Here is a 23829-nt window from a genome sequence, read left to right on the forward strand (position 1 = left end):
TGTAGTTCTTCTCCTTCTGGCACGGTCATGGGGTCATGTTATTAGTATGTTACATCTAATGTGTTACGCTTGGATGTGTTGGCTTCCTGGATTTGGGTTCGCATTAGGGTTGGGGTTAGTGTTATAGTAGATTTTGGGTTAGTGTTGGAATTTGGGTCCGTATTCGTTTTTGGGTTAGTGTTATAGTTGGGGTTAATGATAGAGTTTTGGTATTGGAGTTTAGTTTTGGGTTGGAGTTATGGTTGGCTTTTGGTTTGGGGTAAAGGTTTGAGTTATTGTTAGGCTTGGGGTTAGGGTTTGGATTAGGTCTTGAGTTAGTGTTAGGCTTGGGGTTAGGGTTTGGATTAGGGCTTGAGTTAGTGTTAGGATTGAGATCAGTGTAAGATCTTGGGTTAGTGTCAAGGGTGGGATGAGTATTAGGGTTGGGGGTCCATGTTCTGTTAGGGTTGAGGTTAATGTTTGGGTTATTGTTAGGGTTGGGGAAGTTTTAAGTTTTTGGGTTACTATTAGGATTTGGGATAGTTTTAGGGTTCTAGTTAGCGTTGGAGTCCGATTCTAGATTCGTGTTAGGGTTAATATTGGAGTTACACTTTGGGTTAATATTTCACTTGGGCGTTAGATTTTATGTTAGGGTTAGGTTTTGGGTTAATAGGTTTTAGTTGTTATAGTAGTTAGTGTTAGATTTTGGGTTAATAGTCAGAGACCCCCACATTTTCTTGAAGTGGAACCCCCATCTATAATGTGTACTGTCTATATATTCCTTCAAGTTTTATTGTCATCTTTGGGAGTGGAACAATATGGCAATGCGGCCCTTAGTTCTAAAAAGTTTGTGCCCCCCGGTCTAGAGTATACAGGGCTGTGTTGTCTATGGCTTTACAGTTATCCATGCACATACTGTCAGCCAATCTTCACTGTAAATGCAAGGACTGGCGAACAGGGGAACCCATGGGGGCAAGGTTTTCGGACCCCCATGTATTGTTCAGCTGTAAGAGAGGACACATCTACAGCCAATCCAGACATGAATTGGGGGGGCTCCAGATCTCTTTCACCCTCTTGTAACCTCAGTTTTGTGTTTGGTGGCCTAGTGTCTGACTTGTGGGGTTGTGGCGGTACCCATCGCGGTTCTCAGACCTCCAATCAGTTGGTTATGTATAGGGTTAATTCCCCGGATATTCAGGCACCTTTACAGCGATGTCGAGTCTTGTTCAGATCATGTTGTCGGTAGGATTCGCTGGTCCAGATCTGGGCAGTGTTACGTTTTTAGGATCCATGTTGCTCCCATTGCTGAAGTTTGGGAGATGTGAGTCCTTGGTGTTCGGTGCCCCTTCTTATCTCTTCACCTCCTCGGGAAGGATCTTCATGTGGTTTCCAAGGTGATCCGCACGTCTCTATATATATTCTGTAGGTGCCGAGGAATATGATACCTTGAGAACCTCGGCTGCAAGAATCAACACTGTTAACCCTTTTATGTGCTGCTTTCTGGGGGTTATGGGGTCACAGTTGATAATTTGGGGTATAATAAATGTCACTATACAGAGTCAGCAGTGACCTCTTCAGATATAGGGTAGAGGTCTCCATTAAATATATGAGCGATGTATGGCAGCCGGAGGTGAGGGGTCTGCAATGGTGTCACGTGTCCCCACCATCAGTAACAATAACTTATCTGGGCAGGTCTGAGATCTTTATTATATCCTAGAACGGTGCAGACACCAGGAGAAGCCGACACTAACCCATTGGTGTCTGCTGGCCAGTCACAATGGATAGTGCCCCATTATTATCTACTGTATACTGGGTGCAATCCTCAGTATCTGCTCCTGTCCTGTATATATGGACACTGCACAGTACTACATCTCTTGTCCTCTATATATATATACACTGCACAGTACCACTTATCTTGTCCTGTATATGGGAAAAGATTAGCAGATTACACTCCAGAGCTGCGCTCACTATTCTGCTGGTGCAGTCACTGTGTACATACATTACATTACTTATCCTGTATTATACTCCAGAGCTGCACTCACTATTCTGCTGGTGCAGTCACTGTGTACATACATTACATTACTTATCCTGTATTATACTCCAGAGCTGCGCTCACTATTCTGCTCACTGTGTACATACATTACATTACTTATCCTGTATTATACTCCAGAGCTGCACTCACTATTCTGCTGGTACAGTCACTGTGTACATACATTACATTACTTATCCTGTATTATACCCCAGAGCTGCGCTCACTATTCTGCTGGTGCAGTCACTGTGTACATACATTACATTACTTATCCTGTATTATACTCCAGAGCTGCGCTCACTATTCTGCTCACTGTGTACATACATTACATTACTTATCCTGTATTATACTCCAGAGCTGCACTCACTATTCTGCTGGTACAGTCACTGTGTACATACATTACATTACTTATCCTGTATTACACCCCAGAGCTGCGCTCACTATTCTGCTGGTGCAGTCACTGTGTACATACATTACATTACTTATCCTGTATTATACTCCAGAGCTGCGCTCACTATTCTGCTGGTGCAGTCACTGTGTACATACATTACATTACTTATCCTGTATTACACTCCAGAGCTGCGCTCACTATTCTTCTGGTGCAGTCACTGTATACATACATTACATTACTTATCCTGTATTATACTCCAGAGCTGCGCTCACTATTCTGCTGGTGCAGTCACTGTGTACGTACATTACATTACTTATCCTGTATTATACTCCAGAGCTGCGCTCACTATTCTGCTGGTGCAGTCACTGTGTACATACATTACATTACTTATCCTGTATTATACTCCAGAGCTGCGCTCACTATTCTGCTGGTACAGTCACTGTGTACATACATTACATTACTTATCCTGTATTATACTCCAGAGCTGCGCTCACTATTCTGCTGGTACAGTCACTGTGTACATACATTACATTACTTATCCTGTATTATACTCCAGAGCTGCGCTCACTATTCTGCTGGTGCAGTCACTGTGCACATACATTACATTACTTATCCTGTATTACACTCCAGAGCTGCGCTCACTATTCTTCTGGTGCAGTCACTGTGTACATACATTACATTACTTATCCTGTATTATACTCCAGAGCTGCGCTCACTATTCTGCTGGTGCCGTCACTGTGTACATACATTACATTACTTATCCTGTATTATACTCCAGAGCTGCGCTCACTATTCTGCTGGTACAGTCACTGTGTACATACATTACATTACTTATCCTGTATTATACCCCAGAGCTGCGCTCACTATTCTGCTGGTGCAGTCACTGTGTACATACATTACAGTACTTATCCTGTATTATACCCCAGAGCTGCGCTCACTATTCTGCTGGTGCAGTCACTGTGTACATACATTACAGCACTTATCCTGTATTATACCCCAGAGCTGCGCTCACTATTCTGCTGGTACAGTCACTGTGTACATACATTACATTACTTATCCTGTATTATACTCCAGAGCTGCGCTCACTATTCTGCTGGTACAGTCACTGTGTACATACATTACATTACTTATCCTGTATTATACTCCAGAGCTGCGCTCACTATTCTGCTGGTACAGTCACTGTGTACATACATTACATTACTTATCCTGTATTATACTCCAGAGCTGCGCTCACTATTCTGCTGGTGCAGTCACTGTGTACATACATTACATTACGTATCCTGTATTATACTCCAGAGCTGCGCTCACTATTCTGCTAGTGCAGTCACTGTGTATATACATTACATTACTTATCCTGTATTATACTCCAGAGCTGCGCTCACTATTCTGCTAGTGCAGTCACTGTGTATATACATTACATTACTTATCCTGTATTATACTCCAGAGCTGCACTCACTATTCTGCTGGTGCAGTCACTGTGTACATACATTACATTACTTATCCTGTATTATACCCCAGAGCTGCGCTCACTATTCTGCTGGTGCAGTCACTGTGTACATACATTACAATACTTATCCTGTATTATACCCCAGAGCTGCGCTCACTATTCTGCTGGTACAGTCACTGTGTACATACATTACATTACATTACTTATCCTGTATTATACTCCAGAGCTGCGCTCACTATTCTGCTGGTGCAGTCACTGTGTACATACATTACATTACTTATCCTGTATTATACTCCAGAGCTGCGCTCACTATTCTGCTGGTGCAGTCACTGTGTACATACATTACATTACTTATCCTGTATTATACTCCAGAGCTGCACTCACTATTCTGCTGGTACAGTCACTGTGTACATACATTACATTACTTATCCTGTATTATACCCCAGAGCTGCGCTCACTATTCTGCTGGTGCAGTCACTGTGTACATACATTACATTACTTATCCTGTATTATGCTCCAGAGCTGCGCTCACTATTCTGCTGGCGCAGTCATTCTATCCCTAAGACCATTCCTTGTAGTATATTCTCACCATGTGACTATATTGTGGTGTTGCTGGTGGAGGGAGTTGTAATGCTGCATTATACAGTGAGAATGGCTGGAGTGGCGGTTCTCTCATTGACCATAAGTGCAGCCGCCTCCGGGTTTCCCCGGCACAATATGAGGCTTCAGGACAGATGTAATTCTGCCGGATCTGGTTGCAGGTAGCGTGCGCAGTGCTGATGTGCGGATGTTGATGTGTGGGCATAAAGCGCCTTTTATTCTCTGCTGCACAATAGAAGTTTCTCCAAATGAGAAAGTCGTGAGCGGCTCAGCTGGAGTTGAATTAACTGGTTCCCCTCATTCCCGTGTCCTGCACAGCCGCGCTTCCTACACGGTCCCCACCTGAAATAGTATCGCACAGTGGTGGGTGTCTAAGAATAGAAAACACGAGGAGGGAAGGGGCAGATACATAGACAACTATAAACCTATACAGGCAAGGAACATGCATAATGTGACTGCTATACTGTGCACAGCTCCATAGTGTGACCGCTCTTACAGTATACAGTATATAGTGTGACCGCTCTTACAGTATACAGCTCTATAGTGTGACTGCTCTTACAGTATACAGCTCTATAGTGTGACCGCTCTTACAGTATACAGCTCTATAGTGTGACCGCTCTTACAGTATACAGTATATAGTGTGACCGCTCTTACAGTATACAGCTCTATAGTGTGACCGCTCTTACAGTATACAGCTCTATAGTGTGACCGCTCTTACAGTATACAGCTCTATAGTGTGACTGCTCTTACAGTATACAGCTCTATAGTGTGACCGCTCTTACAGTATACAGCTCTATAGTGTGACCGCTCTTACAGTATACAGCTCTATAGTGTGACCGCTCTTACAGTATACAGCTCTATAGTGTGACCGCTCTTACAGTATACAGCTCTATAGTGTGACCGCTCTTACAGTATACAGCTCTATAGTGTGACCGCTCTTACAGTATACAGCTCTATAGTGTGACCGCTCTTACAGTATACAGCTCTATAGTGTGACCGCTCTTACAGTATACAGCTCTATAGTGTGACCGCTCTTACAGTATACAGCTCTATAGTGTGACCGCTCTTACAGTATACAGCTCTATAGTGTGACCGCTCTTACAGTATACAGCTCTATAGTGTGACCGCTCTTACAGTATACAGTATATAGTGTGACCTCTCTTACAGTATACAGTATATAGTGTGACCGCTCTTACAGTATACAGTATATAGTGTGACCTCTCTTACAGTATACAGCTCTATAGTGTGACCGCTCTTACAGTATACAGCTCTATAGTGTGACCGCTCTTACAGTATACAGTATATAGTGTGACCGCTTTTACAGTATACAGCTCTATAGTGTGACCGCTCTTACAGTATACAGTATATAGTGTGACCGCTCTTACAGTATACAGTATATAGTGTGACCGCTCTTACAGTATACAGTATATAGTGTGACCGCTCTTGCAGTATACAGCTCTATAGTGTGACCGCTCTTACAGTATACAGTATATAGTGTGACCGCTCTTGCAGTATACAGCTCTATAGTGTGACCGCTCTTACAGTATACAGTATATAGTGTGACCGCTTTTACAGTATACAGCTCTATAGTGTGACCGCTCTTACAGTATACAGTATATAGTGTGACCGCTCTTACAGTATACAGTATATAGTGTGACCGCTCTTACAGTATACAGTATATAGTGTGACCGCTCTTGCAGTATACAGTATATAGTGTGACCGCTCTTGCAGTATACAGCTCTATAGTGTGACCGCTCTTACAGTATACAGTATATAGTGTGACCGCTTTTACAGTATACAGCTCTATAGTGTGACCGCTCTTACAGTATACAGTATATAGTGTGACCGCTCTTACAGTATACAGTATATAGTGTGACCGCTCTTACAGTATACAGTATATAGTGTGACCGCTCTTGCAGTATACAGCTCTATAGTGTGACCGCTCTTACAGTATACAGTATATAGTGTGACCGCTCTTGCAGTATACAGCTCTATAGTGTGACCGCTCTTACAGTATACAGCTCTATAGTGTGACCACTCTTATAGTATACGGTATATAGTGTGACTGCTCTTACAGTATACAGCTCTATAGTGTGACTGCTCTTACAGTATACGGCTCCATAGTTAGCTCCTATATTTTAGTAGGACCCCTACAAATCCTCCTTTTCCTGCAAGAAATTACAGCAGACTCAGCGTCTTGCCAGCTGTTATAACACACTGGCCTGCTCATCTGTCAGACCACACAGCAGTGGGATGGCGGTGTATACTGACACCGGGCTGTACTAGGCCGCAATCCTGATAGACTTGTCTCTGCATGGATGTATGTGTATATGTAATATGGATATATGTATGTAATGTGGATACTGTGTATGTGTGTAATGTGTATATTTGCTTGTATGTATGTGTTTCTATATGTACAGTGTTGGCCAAAAGTATTGGCACCCATGCAATTCTGTCAGATAATACTAACTTTCTTCCAGATAATGATTGCAATCACAAATTCTTTGGTATTGTCTTCATTTAATTTGTCTTCAATGGAAAACCACAAAAAGAATTGTCAAAAAGCCAAATTGGATATAATTCCACAGCAAACATAAAAAAGGGGTGGACAAAAGTATTGGCACTGTTTGAAAAATTATGTGATGCTTCTCTAATTTGTGTAATTAACAGCACCTGTTACTTACCTGAGGCACCTAACAGGTGGTGGCAATAACTAAATCACACTTGCAGCCAGTTGAAATGGATTAAAGTTGACTCCACCTCTGTCCTGTGTCCTTGTGTGACCACATTGAGCATGGAGAAAAGAAAGAAGACCAAAGAACTGTCTGAGGACTGGAGAAGCAAAATTGTGAGGAAGCATGAGCAATCTCAAGGCTACAAGTCCATCTCCAAAGACCTGAATGTTCCTGTGTCTACCGTGCGCAGTGTCAGTAAGAAGTGTAAAGCCCATGGCCCTGTGGCTAACCTCCCTAGATGTGGACGCAAAAGAAACATTGACGAGAGATTTCAGCGCAAGATTGTGCGGATGGTGGATAAAGAACCTCGACTAACATCCAAACAAGTCCAAGCTGCCCTGCAGTCCGAGGGTACAACAGTGTCACCCCGTACTATCCAGTGTCAGCGTCTGAATGAGAAGGGACTGTATGGTAGGAGACCCAGGAAGACCCCACTTCTTACCCACAGACAGAAGCCAGGCTGGAGTTTGCCAAAACTTACCTGAGAAAGCCAAACCCGTTCTGGAAGAATGTTCTCTGGTCAGAGGAGACAAAAGTAGGAAAAGGCCTCAACATAGAGATTACAGGGAAAAAGAGAAGAAGACGCCCCCTACAGTCAGACATGGCGGAGGTCCCTGATGGTTTGGGGTTGCTTTGCTGCCTCTGGCACTGGACTGCTTGACCGTGTGCATGGCATTATGAAGTCTGAAGACGACCAACACATTGTGCAGCATCATGTAGGGCCCAGTGTGAGAAAGCTGGGTCTCCCTCAGAGGTCAGGGCTCTTCCAGCAGGACAAGGACCCAAAACACACTTCAGGTCAGCACTAGAAAATGGTGGTGAGAGAAAGCCCTGGAGACTTGTAAAGTGGCAGCAATGAGTCCAGCCCTGAATCCCATAGAACACCTGTGGGGGAGGGGGAGAGATCTCTTGGTGGCAGTTTGGAGAAGGCCCCCTTCACATCTCAGGGGGGACCGCGAGCAGTTTGCCAAAGAAGAAGGGTCTAAGATTCCAGCAGAGCCTTGTAAGAAACTCATTGCTGGTTAGCGGAAGCGGTTGTGCGCAGTTATTGTGTCTAAAGGTTGTGCTACCAAGTATTAGGCTGAGGGCGCCAATACTTCTGTCCGCACCAGTTTTGGAGTTTTGTGTAAAATTATGAATGATGTGACTTTTTTTTCATTCTCTTTTGTGTTTTTTCATTGCAAGCAAAATAAATGAAGATATTACCAAAGAGTTTGTGCTTGTAATCATTATCTGGGGGACAACGAGGATTATCTGACAGAACTGCAGGGGGGACAAGACTTTTGGCCAACACTGTATGTGGGATGGAGCGCTGTACTGTTATATGGCCTTCTGTATCCTGTATGTGACCTTATAGATTGGATGGATCACACATTTTACTTTTCAGTGAGCTCATCCCTCTTCCCCTCTCTCCATCTTTTCTGTCTGTGGCTCTTGGCGTCTCCTCACTCACAGAACGTTCCCTCTTTCTCCTCATTACTTTAGGGGATGAGATGTTATTATATATCTGCGGTTCTGCTCCAGAATATTCTGTACACGATGAGACGTCCGCTGGCGCTGTGTCTGTATATTAGATCTATAACAGGAGAAATACATTGTATCGCCCCGGCATGGTGACAAAGTAACAATGTAACAGTCCTGAGGGTCACTGAGTATAAACTGTGAGCTCCTGGGGTCAGGGATGATGGGAGTGATACATTGTGTGCGGCATGGAGAGATTAGATTGTGAGCTCCTGTGGTCAGGGATGAGGGAAGTGATACATTGTGTAACATGGAGAGATTAGAGTGTGAGCTCCTGGGGTCAGGGATGAGGGAAGTGATACATTGTGTGTAATATGGATGATGGCAGTGATACATTGTGTGACATGGAGAGATTAGAGTGTGAGCTCCTGGGATCAGGGATGATGGGAATGATACACTGTGTGACATGGACAGATTAGATTGTGAGCTCCTGGGGTCAGGGATGATGGTAGTGATACACTGTGTGTAATAGGGATGATGGGAGTGATACATTGTGTGTAATAGGGATGATGAGAGTGATACATTGTATGTGACATGGAGAGATTAGATTGTGAGCTCCTGGGGTCAGGGATGATGAGAGTGATACATTGTATGTGACATGGAGAGATTAGATTGTGAGCTCCTGGGGTCAGGGATGATGGGAATGATACATTGTGTGACATGGACAGATTAGATTGTGAGCTCCTGGGGTCAGGGATGATGGTAGTGATACACTGTGTGTAATAGGGATGATGGGAGTGATACATTGTGTGTGACATGGAGAGATTAGATTGTGAGCTCCTGGGATCAGGAATGATGGGAGTGATACATTGTGTGTGACATGGACAGATTAGATTGTGAGCTCCTGGGATCAGGGATGATGGGAATGAGTCCCATCACCCTCCTCTCACCAGTCTGGGCTGATGCCGCCATTTGGTTCTCAGCATCAATGATCTCATTCAGCCTTTAGTCAGTGACTATGAGGCGGCTCCGCTTCCTATCCCAGGCGGTCAGCGATGAATGTGGAGCATTGAGGATTCGGCTTTCTCCTTGGATCAGACTCTTTAAGGCCGTTGTGCAGCAGCAGGTGCTGAGGAAGACGAGATCGCGGCGCCCCCTACAAGACTTGGGGTCTGTGCCCAGGCTCATGAATAGGGGGCCACATGATGTAAGGCGCCTCCTGCAGACAATGGCCGGCGCTTCCTTCCTGGTCAGACGCTTCATGTCCAGCAGTACAAGGAGGTTTTATGTCCAAGAAAGGTTCATTCAACATGTACTAATCCCGGAGCCCTCCACCCGGCATGAAGCCCCCCAGATAGCTTTATCCACCCCTTGAAGGGCAGATCCATGGGTGTAGCTTTAGGAGGTACAATTGATAACGGGTCCTTGAGCCTGAGGGTGCCCCATAGGTCTTTACCCCCGTATTATAGATGACACATGTTACGTAAGGACCCTGTCACAGATTTTACATTGCAGGCCTGTCTAGTTCCCCTACAGTCAGGGCCAATGCTGCGAGGTCGTCTGTCTGCTCTAGATCCTTCTATGAGGGGCTTGGTCACCCCTACAGTACTACGGCTGCGGCGTCACGTCTATGTCCATCTGATATCCGGGCCTTCTATATCAGAATACTATATACTAGAATATATGAGTGCACAAGACCAGCAGTATGATGTCCACAGCTCTGGAGGTGACTGGAGTATAAAACTCAATCTATTTAGATTTCAAATTATTACCATAAATTAGATTCCTCATTATTGGGTTATTATACAATATGACCCCTCCCGAAAACTGGGGCACCTCTACTGGCATCATTGTGGCCTTTACTGGATGCAGAACTATGTATATGTATATATAAAGTTACTCCGCACCTGGCAACATTTGGGGCATTATAATCCCTTCCCATGTTCCTCGTGGGAGTGCCCATAACTCAGGGAACGCCCCTCTTCATGCAAATGAACACAGACCCCACCCCTTACATGGTCTGGTTTTAGGGACAATCCCAGTAGGTACTAAAGCCTTGCTCACACTTTCCCAGTAGCATTAGGAATGACTCCGGGTTTATGGCTGGTACTTGTAGTCCTATAAGGGTACAGTGCCCGAGGATCAGCCCTGGTGCCCGGGAGGAGATAATCTATGAGTCCTGCTGTCTTCTGTCTGCGGACACCTGATGTATTACAGATCCCTTCTATATCATCCCGACCTCTTCTAATGTACAATTAATCACACGGAGATTTAATAACCAGAAAGCTCTGAGCGCCCAATTATCTCCCATCACCCCTGTGCGCCCCCGGCAGGAGGCGCCTCCATGAGGTAGTGTCTGGTGCCGGAGGCCCCCCTTAATGGCCAGTGAGTGGGTCCTATCCAAATCCATTATCCATTAGTGAGATAACAATCCCATTCCTTACATCATTAGCAGGTCAGGCACAATGCTATTGAGTTTGCCAAGTTTCATGCTCTAGTCACATCCAAAGCTGCATTCCAACTTTCGGTGCCTTCCTGCTACCAGAATGTGGAGTGGGAGGTGAGGCCAGTTAGGGGGTCGGCGACATATGTCCTGTCCAGTGAAGCCGACCCCATCTTATACCATTATATTAGAATGATTGTGTATAGCGTAAATGCAACAATGTAACAACACCGTTATAATGTGCTCTGATCTATTACTATGGATGTGATAGATAATGGACAGAGGAGTCTGGTATCATCACATATAGTCAGGCCTGACACTACAAGTCTCATCAGCAGATTGTCAGCACATGATGGCGGTTGTAGTCACACCACAAGCTGCGTGTCCGAGTTACCCTAAGATTCCTCTTGTGTTTGCCTTGCAGCGTTCTGGATGATGAGAGCAGTAGTCTGCGCCAACAGAAGCTCGACAGGCAGGTGAGTGCGGCCGACCGTACGTAATGACTGATACGGAAACATGATCGGATATTGTTAGGAGAGTTTATCAATAAGTGATCAATATTGAAATATTCCTCACGCCAAAAACACGAACGCGGAATGATCCGGAAATAACGAGATGCCAGAAGATGAAACCGCCGGAGAGGACAAAAGAGGAATATCTGTCATCATTGCAGATTGCTACAGTAACAGATAATAGTCTAGTAATGCTATAAAGGGGGCGGGGCTGTGACAACTCTAGAATACAATGTATCTCCTCCGTATACGAGATGACTTATTGTCTCCTTTCTCGGCAGCGCGCTCTATTAGAACAGAAGCAGAAGAAGAAGCGTCAGGAGCCGCTCATGGTCCAGTCTAATGTGGACGGTCGCACTCGGACCCGCAGGATGAAACAGTCCGAGGAACAAGCGCCTCTGGTGGAGTCCTATCATAGCAGTAACAGCAGCACTATCTACCACGGTGAGCGCTAGAGCTATAGTGATGTAACCCTGTGATGTCTGCTATAAAGTCAGTTCTGCGCCATTTACAGGTGTCAGGTCCATGATCCACATGTGAGCGACGACAATGAAGAATCGGCTCTCGGGGATACTGAGCTCGAGTCCGTTATTAGGCTCATGTCCCCTTAAATGGACGATAGCAGGAAGAGAGAGATTATAATCACCAGCACAGTTTATAGGATGACAACAGCTGCACGGTCCCTTTAAATCTTTTCACATCATTGCCCTTAAGTCAGACACATGGATGGTATTCTATCAAAATCTGCTTCATCTGCCGACCAGATGTCCTCAGCAGGAGCAGGATTGGGCAGGATCTCTTCCCAGGTCAGGACCCAGCAGGATCAGTTTGCAGATTAGCATCCCTAACCATCAGGAATCAGGATCAGTATCCAGCAAGAGGAGCACCAAGCAAGATCAGTATCTGGCAGGATCAGTAATCATCAAGATCAATAATTATCAGGATCAATACCTAGCAGAATCAGTAATCATCAGGAACAGTATCTAGCTGGATCAGTAATCAGGGGCTTTGGTACCTGGCAGGATCAGTAATCATCAGATAAATATCTTGCAGGATCAGTAATCATCAGGTTAAGTATCTGGCAGGATCAGTAATCAGGGGTTTTGGTATCTGGCAGGATCAGAAATTGTCAGTTTCAGTATCTGGCAGGATCAGTAGTCATTAGGTCCAGTATCTGGCAGGATCAGTAATCATTAGGTTCAGTATCTGGCAGGATCAGTAGTCATTAGGTCCAGTATCTGGCAGGATCAGTAGTCATTAGGTTCAGTATCTGGCAGGATCAGTAATCATTAGGTTCAGTATCTGGCAGGATCAGTAGTCATTAGGTTCAGTATCTGGCAGGATCAGTAGTCATTAGGTTCAGTATCTGGCAGGATCAGTAATCATTAGGTTCAGTATCTGGCAGGATCAGTAGTCATTAGGTTCAGTATCTGGCAGGATCAGTAGTCATTAGGTCCAGTATCTGGCAGGATCAGTAATCATCAGGTTCAGTATCTGGCAGGATCAGTAGTCATTAGGTTCAGTATCTGGCAGGATCAGTAGTCATTAGGTCCAGTATCTGGCAGGATCAGTAGTCATTAGGTTCAGTATCTGGCAGGATCAGTAATCATCAGGTTCAGTATCTGGCAGGATCAGTAATCATCAGGATCAGTAATCATTAGGTCCAGTATCTGGCAGGATCAGTAATCATTAGGTTCAGTATCTGGCAGGATCAGTAATCATTAGGTTCAGTATCTGGCAGGATCAGTAGTCATTAGGTTCAGTATCTGGCAGGATCAGTAATCATTAGGTTCAGTATCTGGCAGGATCAGTAGTCATTAGGTTCAGTATCTGGCAGGATCAGTAGTCATTAGGTTCAGTATCTGGCAGGATCAGTAATCATTAGGTTCAGTATCTGGCAGGATCAGTAGTCATTAGGTTCAGTATCTGGCAGGATCAGTAGTCATTAGGTCCAGTATCTGGCAGGATCAGTAATCATCAGGTTCAGTATCTGGCAGGATCAGTAGTCATTAGGTTCAGTATCTGGCAGGATCAGTAGTCATTAGGTCCAGTATCTGGCAGGATCAGTAGTCATTAGGTTCAGTATCTGGCAGGATCAGTAATCATCAGGTTCAGTATCTGGCAGGATCAGTAATCATCAGGTTCAGTATCTGGCAGGATCAGTAATCATCAGGTTCAGTATCTGGCAGGATCAGTAATCATAAGGATCAGTAATCATCAGGATCAGTAATCATTAGGTTCAGTATCTGGCAGGATCAGTAGTCATTAGGTTCAGTATCTGGCAGGATCAGTAGTCATTAGGTTCAGTATCTGGCAGGATCAGTAATCATCAGGTTCAGTATCTGGCAGGATCAGTAATCATCAGGTTCAGTATCTGGCAGGATCAGTAATCATCAGGTTCAGTATCTGACAGGATCAGTAATCATCAGGTTCAGTATCTGGCAGGATCAGTAATCATTAGGTCCAGTATCTGGCAGGATCAGTAATCATCAGGTTCAGTATCTGGCAGGATCAGTAATCATCAGGTTGAGTATCTGGCAGGATCAGTAATCATCAGGATCAGTATCTGGCAGGATCAGTAATCATCAGGATCAGTAATCATTAGGTTCAGTATCTGGCAGGATCAGTAATCATTAGATCAATATCTGTCAGGATCAGTAATCTGCAGGTTCAGTATCTGGCAGGATCAGTAACCAGCAGTTCCTGTCTCTCCGGGATCTGCTGTATTATTCGGCCTTCGCAGAACAATCAATATCTGAGAGAACTCGAGTAAATTTCGTAGACCTGAGCCTTGTGCTTATTGGGATGGTAAATTCGTATCGCACCACGTCTTCCGTATGAGCGCCGCACATCGCCATCTCCGGATGTGCCTCATGACTCTCTGATGTGACTACATGTAAATTCTGTTCCTATTAATATCTGATCCTGGGAAAGCTGGGTAAGAAGTTAGATTTCCTTTATTACAGATTGCACATCACCCAGCTTTCCCTGACTCCTGATAAGTCATCTAGTCATACAGGAGCGGTGTTGTGACATTATGTAACTAGGCAGATTTATCATTCAGAGGAAGCTCGAAGTAGAAGGCGGCCACCAAACTGTTTCCATCCAGCTTGCCCAGACTCCTGAATGGCAGATCTGACTAGTTACACAGAGATGGAGACACTTCCGGAGTCAGGAAAAGCTGTGTGACACTCCTAATAGGGGCAATATGGGCTGTTACCCAGCTTTCCCCAAACCAGATATGAGCAAGAATCCACTAAGTAGAATTTTTATCAACTTGGCAGAAGAGGAGATTCCCGACCCCCATCTGTGTAATACGAGAGGCGCGTCCGTATGTCCGTCCGTCCGTCTGCGGTGACGACCTGGCTACGTCACTCCAGTCTCGCTGATTCTTTTGTTGTTCTCGAAAATGGTGAAAAATGGAAAGTGAAAGTCTATTGTCCAAGTTACAGACGCTTGGACGCCGGCCCTTTAAGTCTCTAAACCAAATATTTACCAAATAATGAAACTTTTTACTCATTTCTGCAACATTGTTACCAGCGACGATCACATGACCCATGAGTCACTCTGGCTCTGTCTGGTCTCAGTTCCTTCCTGCTTAATCCAATAGAATTCCAGACACACAGTGAAGACTGACACTTAGACCAGTAGATGAGGGTGAAGTAATATAAGTCTAGTCCAGTCAGGATCTGTAGAAAGTTGTGTGAGCAGAAGCAGACGCCTCCAAGGCTGAGCTCTCCAGATCCGTATAACCCCATCATCTCCTCCGCAGTCAATGTTTCTGCACTTGAAGTGAGTTTTAATGGCGAGTGATTGCGACGCTTGATTCTGGACGCGGCGCTGAGTGGCCGGGTGATTGCCGGAGTGATTGCTGCGAGGCGCCAGGGTCTGATCTCATGCCGAGACGTCAACGAGACGTGATCGCTTGTTGGGAATTATCACTGACGTATCGCCACATCTGCGTCCGCCTTAATGTAGCGCTCACCTCATGGTGGTCACATGATGGCGACGGTGCAGGGTCTGTCAATGATCACCGTAGATTCGGGTGTGATTACGCTGAGCTTTAAAGGGATAGTCCAATTGATATATTCCTGAATGATCCTTAGGATGGGTCATCAAAACTGAAAATCCAGAAAACCCCTTTAAGCCAGGCCCCACGTGGCACAGCCAAAAACCGCAGAATCTTGGTGTCGGCCCCATAGATGACATATTGATGACCGAATCCCATCCCAGATTGCCAAAAACCTTATATTTAGCTCCACAGTAGAAGTGAATGGCGCCAGCGTTGCGACTTTCCCTGGGTGTCTGATACTTTGTAACATTCCGGATTACAGGACTCCGTCTTCTTCCATCTCTGACAGTCACATACAGGAAATCCTGGCCGGCGCTCTCTGGGCCTCAGGTCGCCATCATGGCGGTTATTAGCGCTAGGAATATGAACAGATGAGCAGATAACGGTAACAAGTCAATCGCTGCAATAAAACCTGCTGCACCTACTGTATACGCGGAGTATATGGTGTATATCTGACACCACAACCTGGGGGAGGGGATAAAAGGGATGAAACGCTGTATATTTGAGATATTTCTGCGTATCGGATGGTCTGTAGATGGCGCTGTAATCGCTCCACCCATCGTCTTCGCTCTAGCGCCATCTGATGGCTAACTATAAGTATATTATATATACATTTTAGTAACTTTGTAACATTCTATGTCTTGTACTGATCTTGATGTCTTCTACTCTAATCACATCCAAAGCTGCATCCACAGTTCTGCAGGTTTTCTTCTCTTAGCAGCGTGTCGTGGCTCAGGGGCCAGTTACACAGAATGGAGAATAACCTCTGTCTTTATGGCCGTACAGAAGTGTAACTGCAGCTTTGGATGTGACTAGAGGATGCTTTGTAATCTGCTGATAGGAGTCTCCACATGTTTGTCAGTCTCGTCGTCGCTCGCTCGGTGTATCCACTTCTGTCTTTGTGTTTTATGAGATTCTGACACTTTGGAATTTCAAGGACGACAACAATGAGATTTCTATCTGCGCTCGCCCGGCTGCAGGTAATATGGAGGGAGTATTCGTGGAAGTGGCGAAGGCCTCATGGCGCTGCCCCTGTATATTAGACTAGAGCGCCCTCCTCTGTTTGTATGAGTAGTAGAGGGGGGCTCTAGAATCAGGGAGAGCGGCCCCATAGAATCCCCCATTACCTGCCCCATATGGTCACATTATATGGCGATCCTCTGGATCACTCGGGTGCTGACCGGCCACACAGACGCTCCTGGGTGTGAGACCCCGGACAGACCTAGTGACCCCGGGCCCCCCTTCCATTAAGCTCTGCCCTGGTGTAAGGGAATTGCCATAGAAGCAGTTGTCTGGTGGCCCCTCAGCTGTACCGCATTAGGGGCCACACATCTTACTGCCGCGATGGCGCTGACTCTGGAGTAACGGGATTTCTCTCTGTTTCCTCGCTGTGCACCCCGAGCAGTGCAGGAGGCCGAGCAGGAGGACACGCAGGTGGCAGCCGAGGCGCAACCGCCAAAATCTACTAAAAAGAACAAGGCAGCCGCTGCCACTAGCTGCCCGTCCGGCAGTGCCAGGAAAGAGAAAAAAGGAAAGCAGAAAGGTCAGATGCATGACACCCCCCGCACGTGACCCTCAACAGCTGCATGTGCCTGCCCACCCAGCTCAGCATGTACCCTGCACGTGATGATGATGATGTCACCAGAAGTCCCTTGTGTATTTGCTGTTATCATATCGCTCCTCATGTAACATTATGGACATAATGAGGGGCCCCTGTTACTGGCAGATCACTGCGGGCCCTGAGGTGTTAGTCTGGGCCCTGAGTCATGAAATAATAGAACCTGCAAAAAAAAAGTTCAGGCCTGACAGATATGGAAGTGACAATCACATAATAAAAGAGGTGGTTACAGTAAAAGCTGCCTAAGCTGCCATTAGAGAGAGTGCCCTGCATATCTATATACAACCACTAGGGGGAGCTCACTGCATACAGGTTATACAGTCACCAGTAGAGGGAGCTCACTACATACAGATTATACAGTCACCACTAGGAGGAGCTCACTACATACAGGTTATACAGTCACCACTAGAGGGAGCTCACTACATACAGGTTATACAGTCACCACTAGGGGGAGTTTACTGCATATAGGTGTATACAGCCACCAGTAGGAGGAGCTCACTACATACAGGTTATACAGTCACCACTAGGGGGAGCTCACTACATACAGGTTATACAGTCACCACTAGGGGGAGCTCACTACATACAGATTATATAGCCACCACTAGGAGGAGCTCACTACATACAGGTTATACAGTCACCACTAGGGGGAGCTCACTACATACAGGTTATACAGTCACCACTAGGGGGAGCTCACTGCATACAGATTATATAGCCACCACTAGGGGGAGCTCACTACATACAGGTTATACAGTCACCACTAGGGGGAGCTCACTACATACAGGTTATACAGTCACCACTAGGAGGAGCTCACTACATACAGATTATACAGTCACCACTAGGAGGAGCTCACTACATACAGGTTATACAGTCATCACTAGGAGGAGCTCACTACATACAGATTATACAGTCACCACTAGGGGGAGCTCACTACATACAGGTTATACAGTCACCACTAGGAGGAGCTCACTACATACAGATTATACAGTCACCACTAGGAGGAGCTCACTACATACAGGTTATACAGTCACCACTAGGAGGAGCTCACTACATACAGATTGTACAGTCACCACTAGGAGGAGCTCACTACATACAGGTTATACAGTCATCACTAGGAGGAGCTCACTACATACAGATTATACAGTCACCACTAGGGGGAGCTCACTACATACAGGTTATACAGTCACCACTAGGAGGAGCTCACTACATACAGATTATACAGTCACCACTAGGAGGAGCTCACTACATACAGGTTATACAGTCATCACTAGGAGGAGCTCACTACATACAGATTATACAGTCACCACTAGGGGGAGCTCACTACATACAGGTTATACAGTCACCACTAGGAGGAGCTCACTACATACAGATTATACAGTCACCACTAGGAGGAGCTCACTACATACAGGTTATACAGTCACCACTAGGAGGAGCTCACTACATACAGATTATACAGTCACCACTAGGGGGAGCTCACTACATACAGATTATACAGCCACCACTAGGGGGAGCTCACTACATACAGATTATACAGTCACCACTAGAGGGAGCGCACTACATACAGATTATACAGTCACCACTAGGAGGAGCTCACTGCATACAGGTTATACAGTCACCACTAGGGGGAGCTCACTACATACAGATTATACAGACACCACTAGGGGGAGCTCACTACATACAGATTATACAGTCACCACTAGGGGGAGCTCACTACATACAGATTATACAGTCACCACTAGGAGGAGCTCACTACATACAGATTATACAGTCACCACTAGGAGGAGCTCACTACATACAGGTTATACAGTCACCACTAGGGGGAGCTCACTACATACAGGTTATACAGTCACCACTAGGGGGAGCTCACTACATACAGGTTATACAGTCACCACTAGGGGGAGCTCACCACATGCAGATTATACAGCCACCACTAGGGGGAGCTCACTACATACAGATTATATAGTCACCGCTAGGGGGAGCTCACTGCATACAGATTAAAGTGGTGCTTCCTCATCCTCATTGGGGATAAATTAGTTGGGTCTTACTACAAGTGACATACGTGGGGGTCATTCCCTATTGTTTTCTAGAGTTCCAGGTCATGGCAGGTGTTTCGTTCAGTGTACGCAGCACCAGCTGCAGCTGATAGCAGAATGTTTAGTGAATTCAGATGCTACTCTGTGTATTACTGTATATCACATTTATATTCCCCCTTTTCCTCCTGTCATAGCAATGTTAGCAACAAATCTGCTGTGTGTGAATTCAGCCTTAAACTCCTCCTATGATGGCCGCAGTTTGGCCGCTGCTGTTCCTGGGCACACATACTGAGCATGTCATGATCCATGAGCCATTCGCTTCCTTGCCCTGCACATGGTCATGTTGTGGCCACTCATCGCCCGGTATCTGCCTCCTCAGGTATAGATGGCCCCGCCGCTGCTTTCCAAGACGACGCTGCGGACACAGGGAGTCACGTCCAGATTCTGACAGTCGGCCAATCCAACCACGATGAGGATGAAGGGGAAACGGCGGCCACTGGGCAACAGCAGAGCAAACAGGACCTGAGGGTGACCATGCAGAAGAAAGGTGAGCGCTGCCGCAGGTATAGGGGCCCTAAGTGTGACCAGCGAGGACCCCGGGATCATGGCAGTGTTCTCACTTCATGTTCCATTGGCAAGGCATTGCTACACCCAGGGCAAATGCTCAATAGGATGACCCCCACCCAAAATGTAGTGTAAGGGACATAGAATCACTATAGCACACATAGCAAATAGTTCTGCTATATACACACATATATACATTATGTACACACTCATACATGTACTACAAACAGAAATACACACATTACACACACATACATTCACACACTGACACACTACTTACTAATGTACTGTATACCCGCACTACACACCGATAGATACTCCATACACATCCCTACACATTATACTCATACAGACAAATACAAATACATACTGTACACACTACACACACACATATGTAACACAGTAACTATTTAGCTCCAGATCTCACAGACGCCTCTAATAGAAGATATAAAGTGTTACTATTGGAAACAGATCTGATACATCACAAACATGCACCTCCATATACCTGTGATATACTGTATATACTGTATAGTACCAGGCTGCACCTCTGATGTAACATAAAAGCTTCCAAAAATATAAGTGACCTGACTCATCAGTACAGGATTCCCTTTAGCCTCCCCATCTGTGATCCGCAATGTACGGGTCTGGCTTATTATTTATAATGCACATGGTTGTGGTGGATCATTGTCCATTCAGCTGTGGAAGAGACAAGTGAGTCCTGGAATAATATTCACATCCTTACATCACACACATACACATACATATAGAGATTACACACTTACATACACGCACATACATAGACATATACAGATTACACACATACATACATAGACACATACACATACATATACAGATTACACACTTACATCACACACATACACATACATATACAGATTACACACTTACATACACACACATACATAGACATATACAGATTACACACATACATACATAGACACATACATATACAGATTACACACATACATCACACACATACATATACATAGACACATACATATACAGATTACACACTTACATCACACACATACATAGACATATACAGATTACACACTTACATACACATACATACATATACATAGACATATACAGATTACACACTTACATCACACACATACATATACATATACAGATTACACACTTACATACATACATATATATACATAGACATATACATACACATACTTACATATACATTACATAGTTGCCTCTTCTGCAGATCAGAGCTTCTTTCTTTCTCCCTCTATCTTGTGTCCTTCCCAACAAAGCTTCTCCCTTCATCAAGTTACAACATCCACTAACAAACTCCGGCTGTTGTAACTTGCTGCAGTCTGGACAGAACATGGAGGGGGACATTAGGATTTCCACACGACCTCCTTGTACACCTGTCTCCACGTCCCTACCTGACAGTACCAGAGACATTACCCCGCCTGCCCCCTCAGCATTCACTGCCAGGCTTTGGTTCCTGCAGGAATATCCAGCAGCATGAACTTCGATGAAGAGGAAGATGAGGAAGATGAGGACAGTTCCAGTTCATCTCAACTCAACAGTAACACCAGACCGGGCTCGGCCACCAGCAAGAAATCTAATAAGGTTAGTGAATTCCTGGCCAAGTATTTGGGGTGCAGGGACCAGAAAATGCTTCACCCGATGAGAATCAGAAGTTGGGTGACAACCGCTACAGCCGGCAGTGGCAGACGATAGTGGTTGTCACCTGATATCTGATTGGCTGCTTGGATTATGAATAGCCTCCAGATTTCAAGGGGTTCTCTAGTTTTGGGGTGCAAGCCTCAGCTCATGAAATATCCTCTATGTGCAGGAGACGGCATCGGCCCCCAGCCCGGCCACCAACGAGCCCTCCATAGATGTAGAAGACTTGGAGGAGTTTTCCATGCGGCCGGCCCCTCAGGGGGTGACCATCAAGTGCAGGATTACGCGAGACAAGAAGGGCATGGACCGCGGCATGTACCCGACCTACTATCTGCACCTGGAGCGGGAGGACGGTAAAAAGGTCAAAATGGCGTAAACTTCCCAATATCTGTCACCAATCTCTGGTATCCATTCATTGTAGACAAAGCCACGGACATCTGATGATGGATTCTTTACACTTATGGTGCTGCGGTAACTGTAAAGACTCCCTCCCTCTACTGCTTATAGTCCTCACTGGTAACTGTAGAAGTCTCCATCAATGGGACCACTATGGTTAGATACCAGGTGACTTCATCAAACATGTTGCTCCTCAACGATGCCATTGAGCAATGTCAAGACCCCCTAGACCAGAGGTGGCGCACATGGTCACGGCTCACCTGGTCTTTGTCATGTGACCGCTACCGAAAACATTTACAGAGCAGTTTCCATGTTGACTTGTACATGAAAGCCGCCATCAATGTGTGTGGTCACCGCGACCGCTCCTCTAGTCTAGTCTATAAATGGGCTGGCTGCAGTACCAGACCCAGCCACAAGGGGGAAGACCCTTACTGCCCCTCACTGATGGCATAAACAGACCATCCATATAAGACCTGAGAAATCTCCGAGATCTTCCGCTTAAATAATAAAGTTTTTTATATTTTCAGGTTTTTCTATTGGCGGGAAGAAAACGGAAGAAGAGTAAAACCTCGAATTACCTCATCTCCATCGATCCGACCGATCTGTCCCGCGGAGGGGAAAGCTTCATCGGCAAACTGCGGTAATCCTAGGCTCAGCTATATGTTACATGTAGGTGTCACCTATAGAGCGCTAATCCCATCATCACCGCAGGTCAAACCTGATGGGCACGAAGTTCACAGTCTACGACAATGGCGTCAATCCGGTGAAGACGTCCTCCAGTCTAGAAGCCAGCAACCTGCGGCAGGAACTGGCCGCCATCTGCTATGTGAGTGCGCCGAGTATACAACTCCCATATTGTGTACTATTGTACAGATACAACTCACACTATCCCTGCTGCAGTATATATATATATGGATTACAGAACCATGATCCCCGGCAGCAGCCAAGTCCTGGTGCCGCATTAGTAAACATATTTGGGGCTCCCCAAACTCATGGACTAGGAACAGAAAGATATATAAGGGTTAAATCATCTTCTTACTTATATACATCACTGCCTGCACCCCTGGTGGTAATGGAGGGATGGGGACAAGTACAGAGGTCAGAGGGCAAAGGAGAGGAGACAACAGCTAAAGAGGAGGAGGGGGAAGAAAAAGAGGAGGAAGAAGATAAGGAATAGGAGGAGGAAGAAGAGGAAGAGGAGGAAGAAGAAAGAGAGGAGGAGGAAGAAGAAAGAGAGGAGGAGGAGGAAGAAGAAGAGGAGGAGGAAAGGGAAAAGAGAAGAGGAGGAGGAAGAAGAAGAGGAAGAAGGAGGAAGAAGAAGAAGAGAAGGAGGAAGAAGAAGAGAAGGAGGAAGAAAAAGGAAGAGGAAGAAGATGAGGAATAGGAGGAGGAAGTAGAAGAGGAAGAGGAGCAAGAAGAAAGAGAGAAGGAGGAAGAAAAAGAGGAAGAAGATGAGGAATAGGAGGAGGAAGAAGTAGAAGAGGAGGAAGAACAAGAAGAGGAGGAAAAGGAAGATGAGTAGAATGAGGAGAAAGAGGAGATGGACGACGACTTGACAGCAAGGAGAGAGATTGAAATTGGTGTCAAAGTGACAAAAGTGATGCAGTAAGGACAATGTACAATATCAGACAGCGCCCCCCTGTGGCTACATAAATACTGCTATACGTGGCTTTCATACAGCACCATAGAATGTCTGCAGCTGTGTAGCGCCATATAATAATACCAGACACACATAATATTACCGCTATACAGTGCCCAGGCAATGCCGCCATATAATGCCAACATGATAGAGCTATACAGTGGATATATAAAGGTGCCATGTAATGTCCTCAGCGCCCATATAATAACATGTATTCATAGCGCCACCTGCAGGTCACTGGGGGA

The 23829-nt window shown here is 45.5% G+C and overlaps 1 protein-coding gene across 3 annotated transcripts in view; it reads left to right on the forward strand.

Annotated features, from left to right (window-relative positions):
- Positions 1-23829, forward strand: part of TUB (TUB bipartite transcription factor) — a 53472-nt gene that overhangs the window by 27308 nt on the left and 2335 nt on the right. For 2 of the 3 annotated variants that reach the window (XM_075280946.1, XM_075280947.1), the window contains exons 2-9: positions 11510-11561; positions 11879-12041; positions 17075-17212; positions 19697-19864; positions 21371-21492; positions 21719-21910; positions 22473-22585; positions 22657-22771. In XM_075280946.1, coding sequence (XP_075137047.1) covers positions 11510-11561; positions 11879-12041; positions 17075-17212; positions 19697-19864; positions 21371-21492; positions 21719-21910; positions 22473-22585; positions 22657-22771 — 1063 coding nt within the window. The remainder of the gene's footprint in view (positions 1-11509; positions 11562-11878; positions 12042-17074; positions 17213-19696; positions 19865-21370; positions 21493-21718; positions 21911-22472; positions 22586-22656; positions 22772-23829) is intronic. The other variant, XM_075280948.1, reaches the window with a different exon arrangement.

Source organism: Leptodactylus fuscus, chromosome 7, assembly GCF_031893055.1.
Source record: "Leptodactylus fuscus isolate aLepFus1 chromosome 7, aLepFus1.hap2, whole genome shotgun sequence".
Classification (NCBI taxonomy): domain Eukaryota; kingdom Metazoa; phylum Chordata; class Amphibia; order Anura; family Leptodactylidae; genus Leptodactylus; species Leptodactylus fuscus.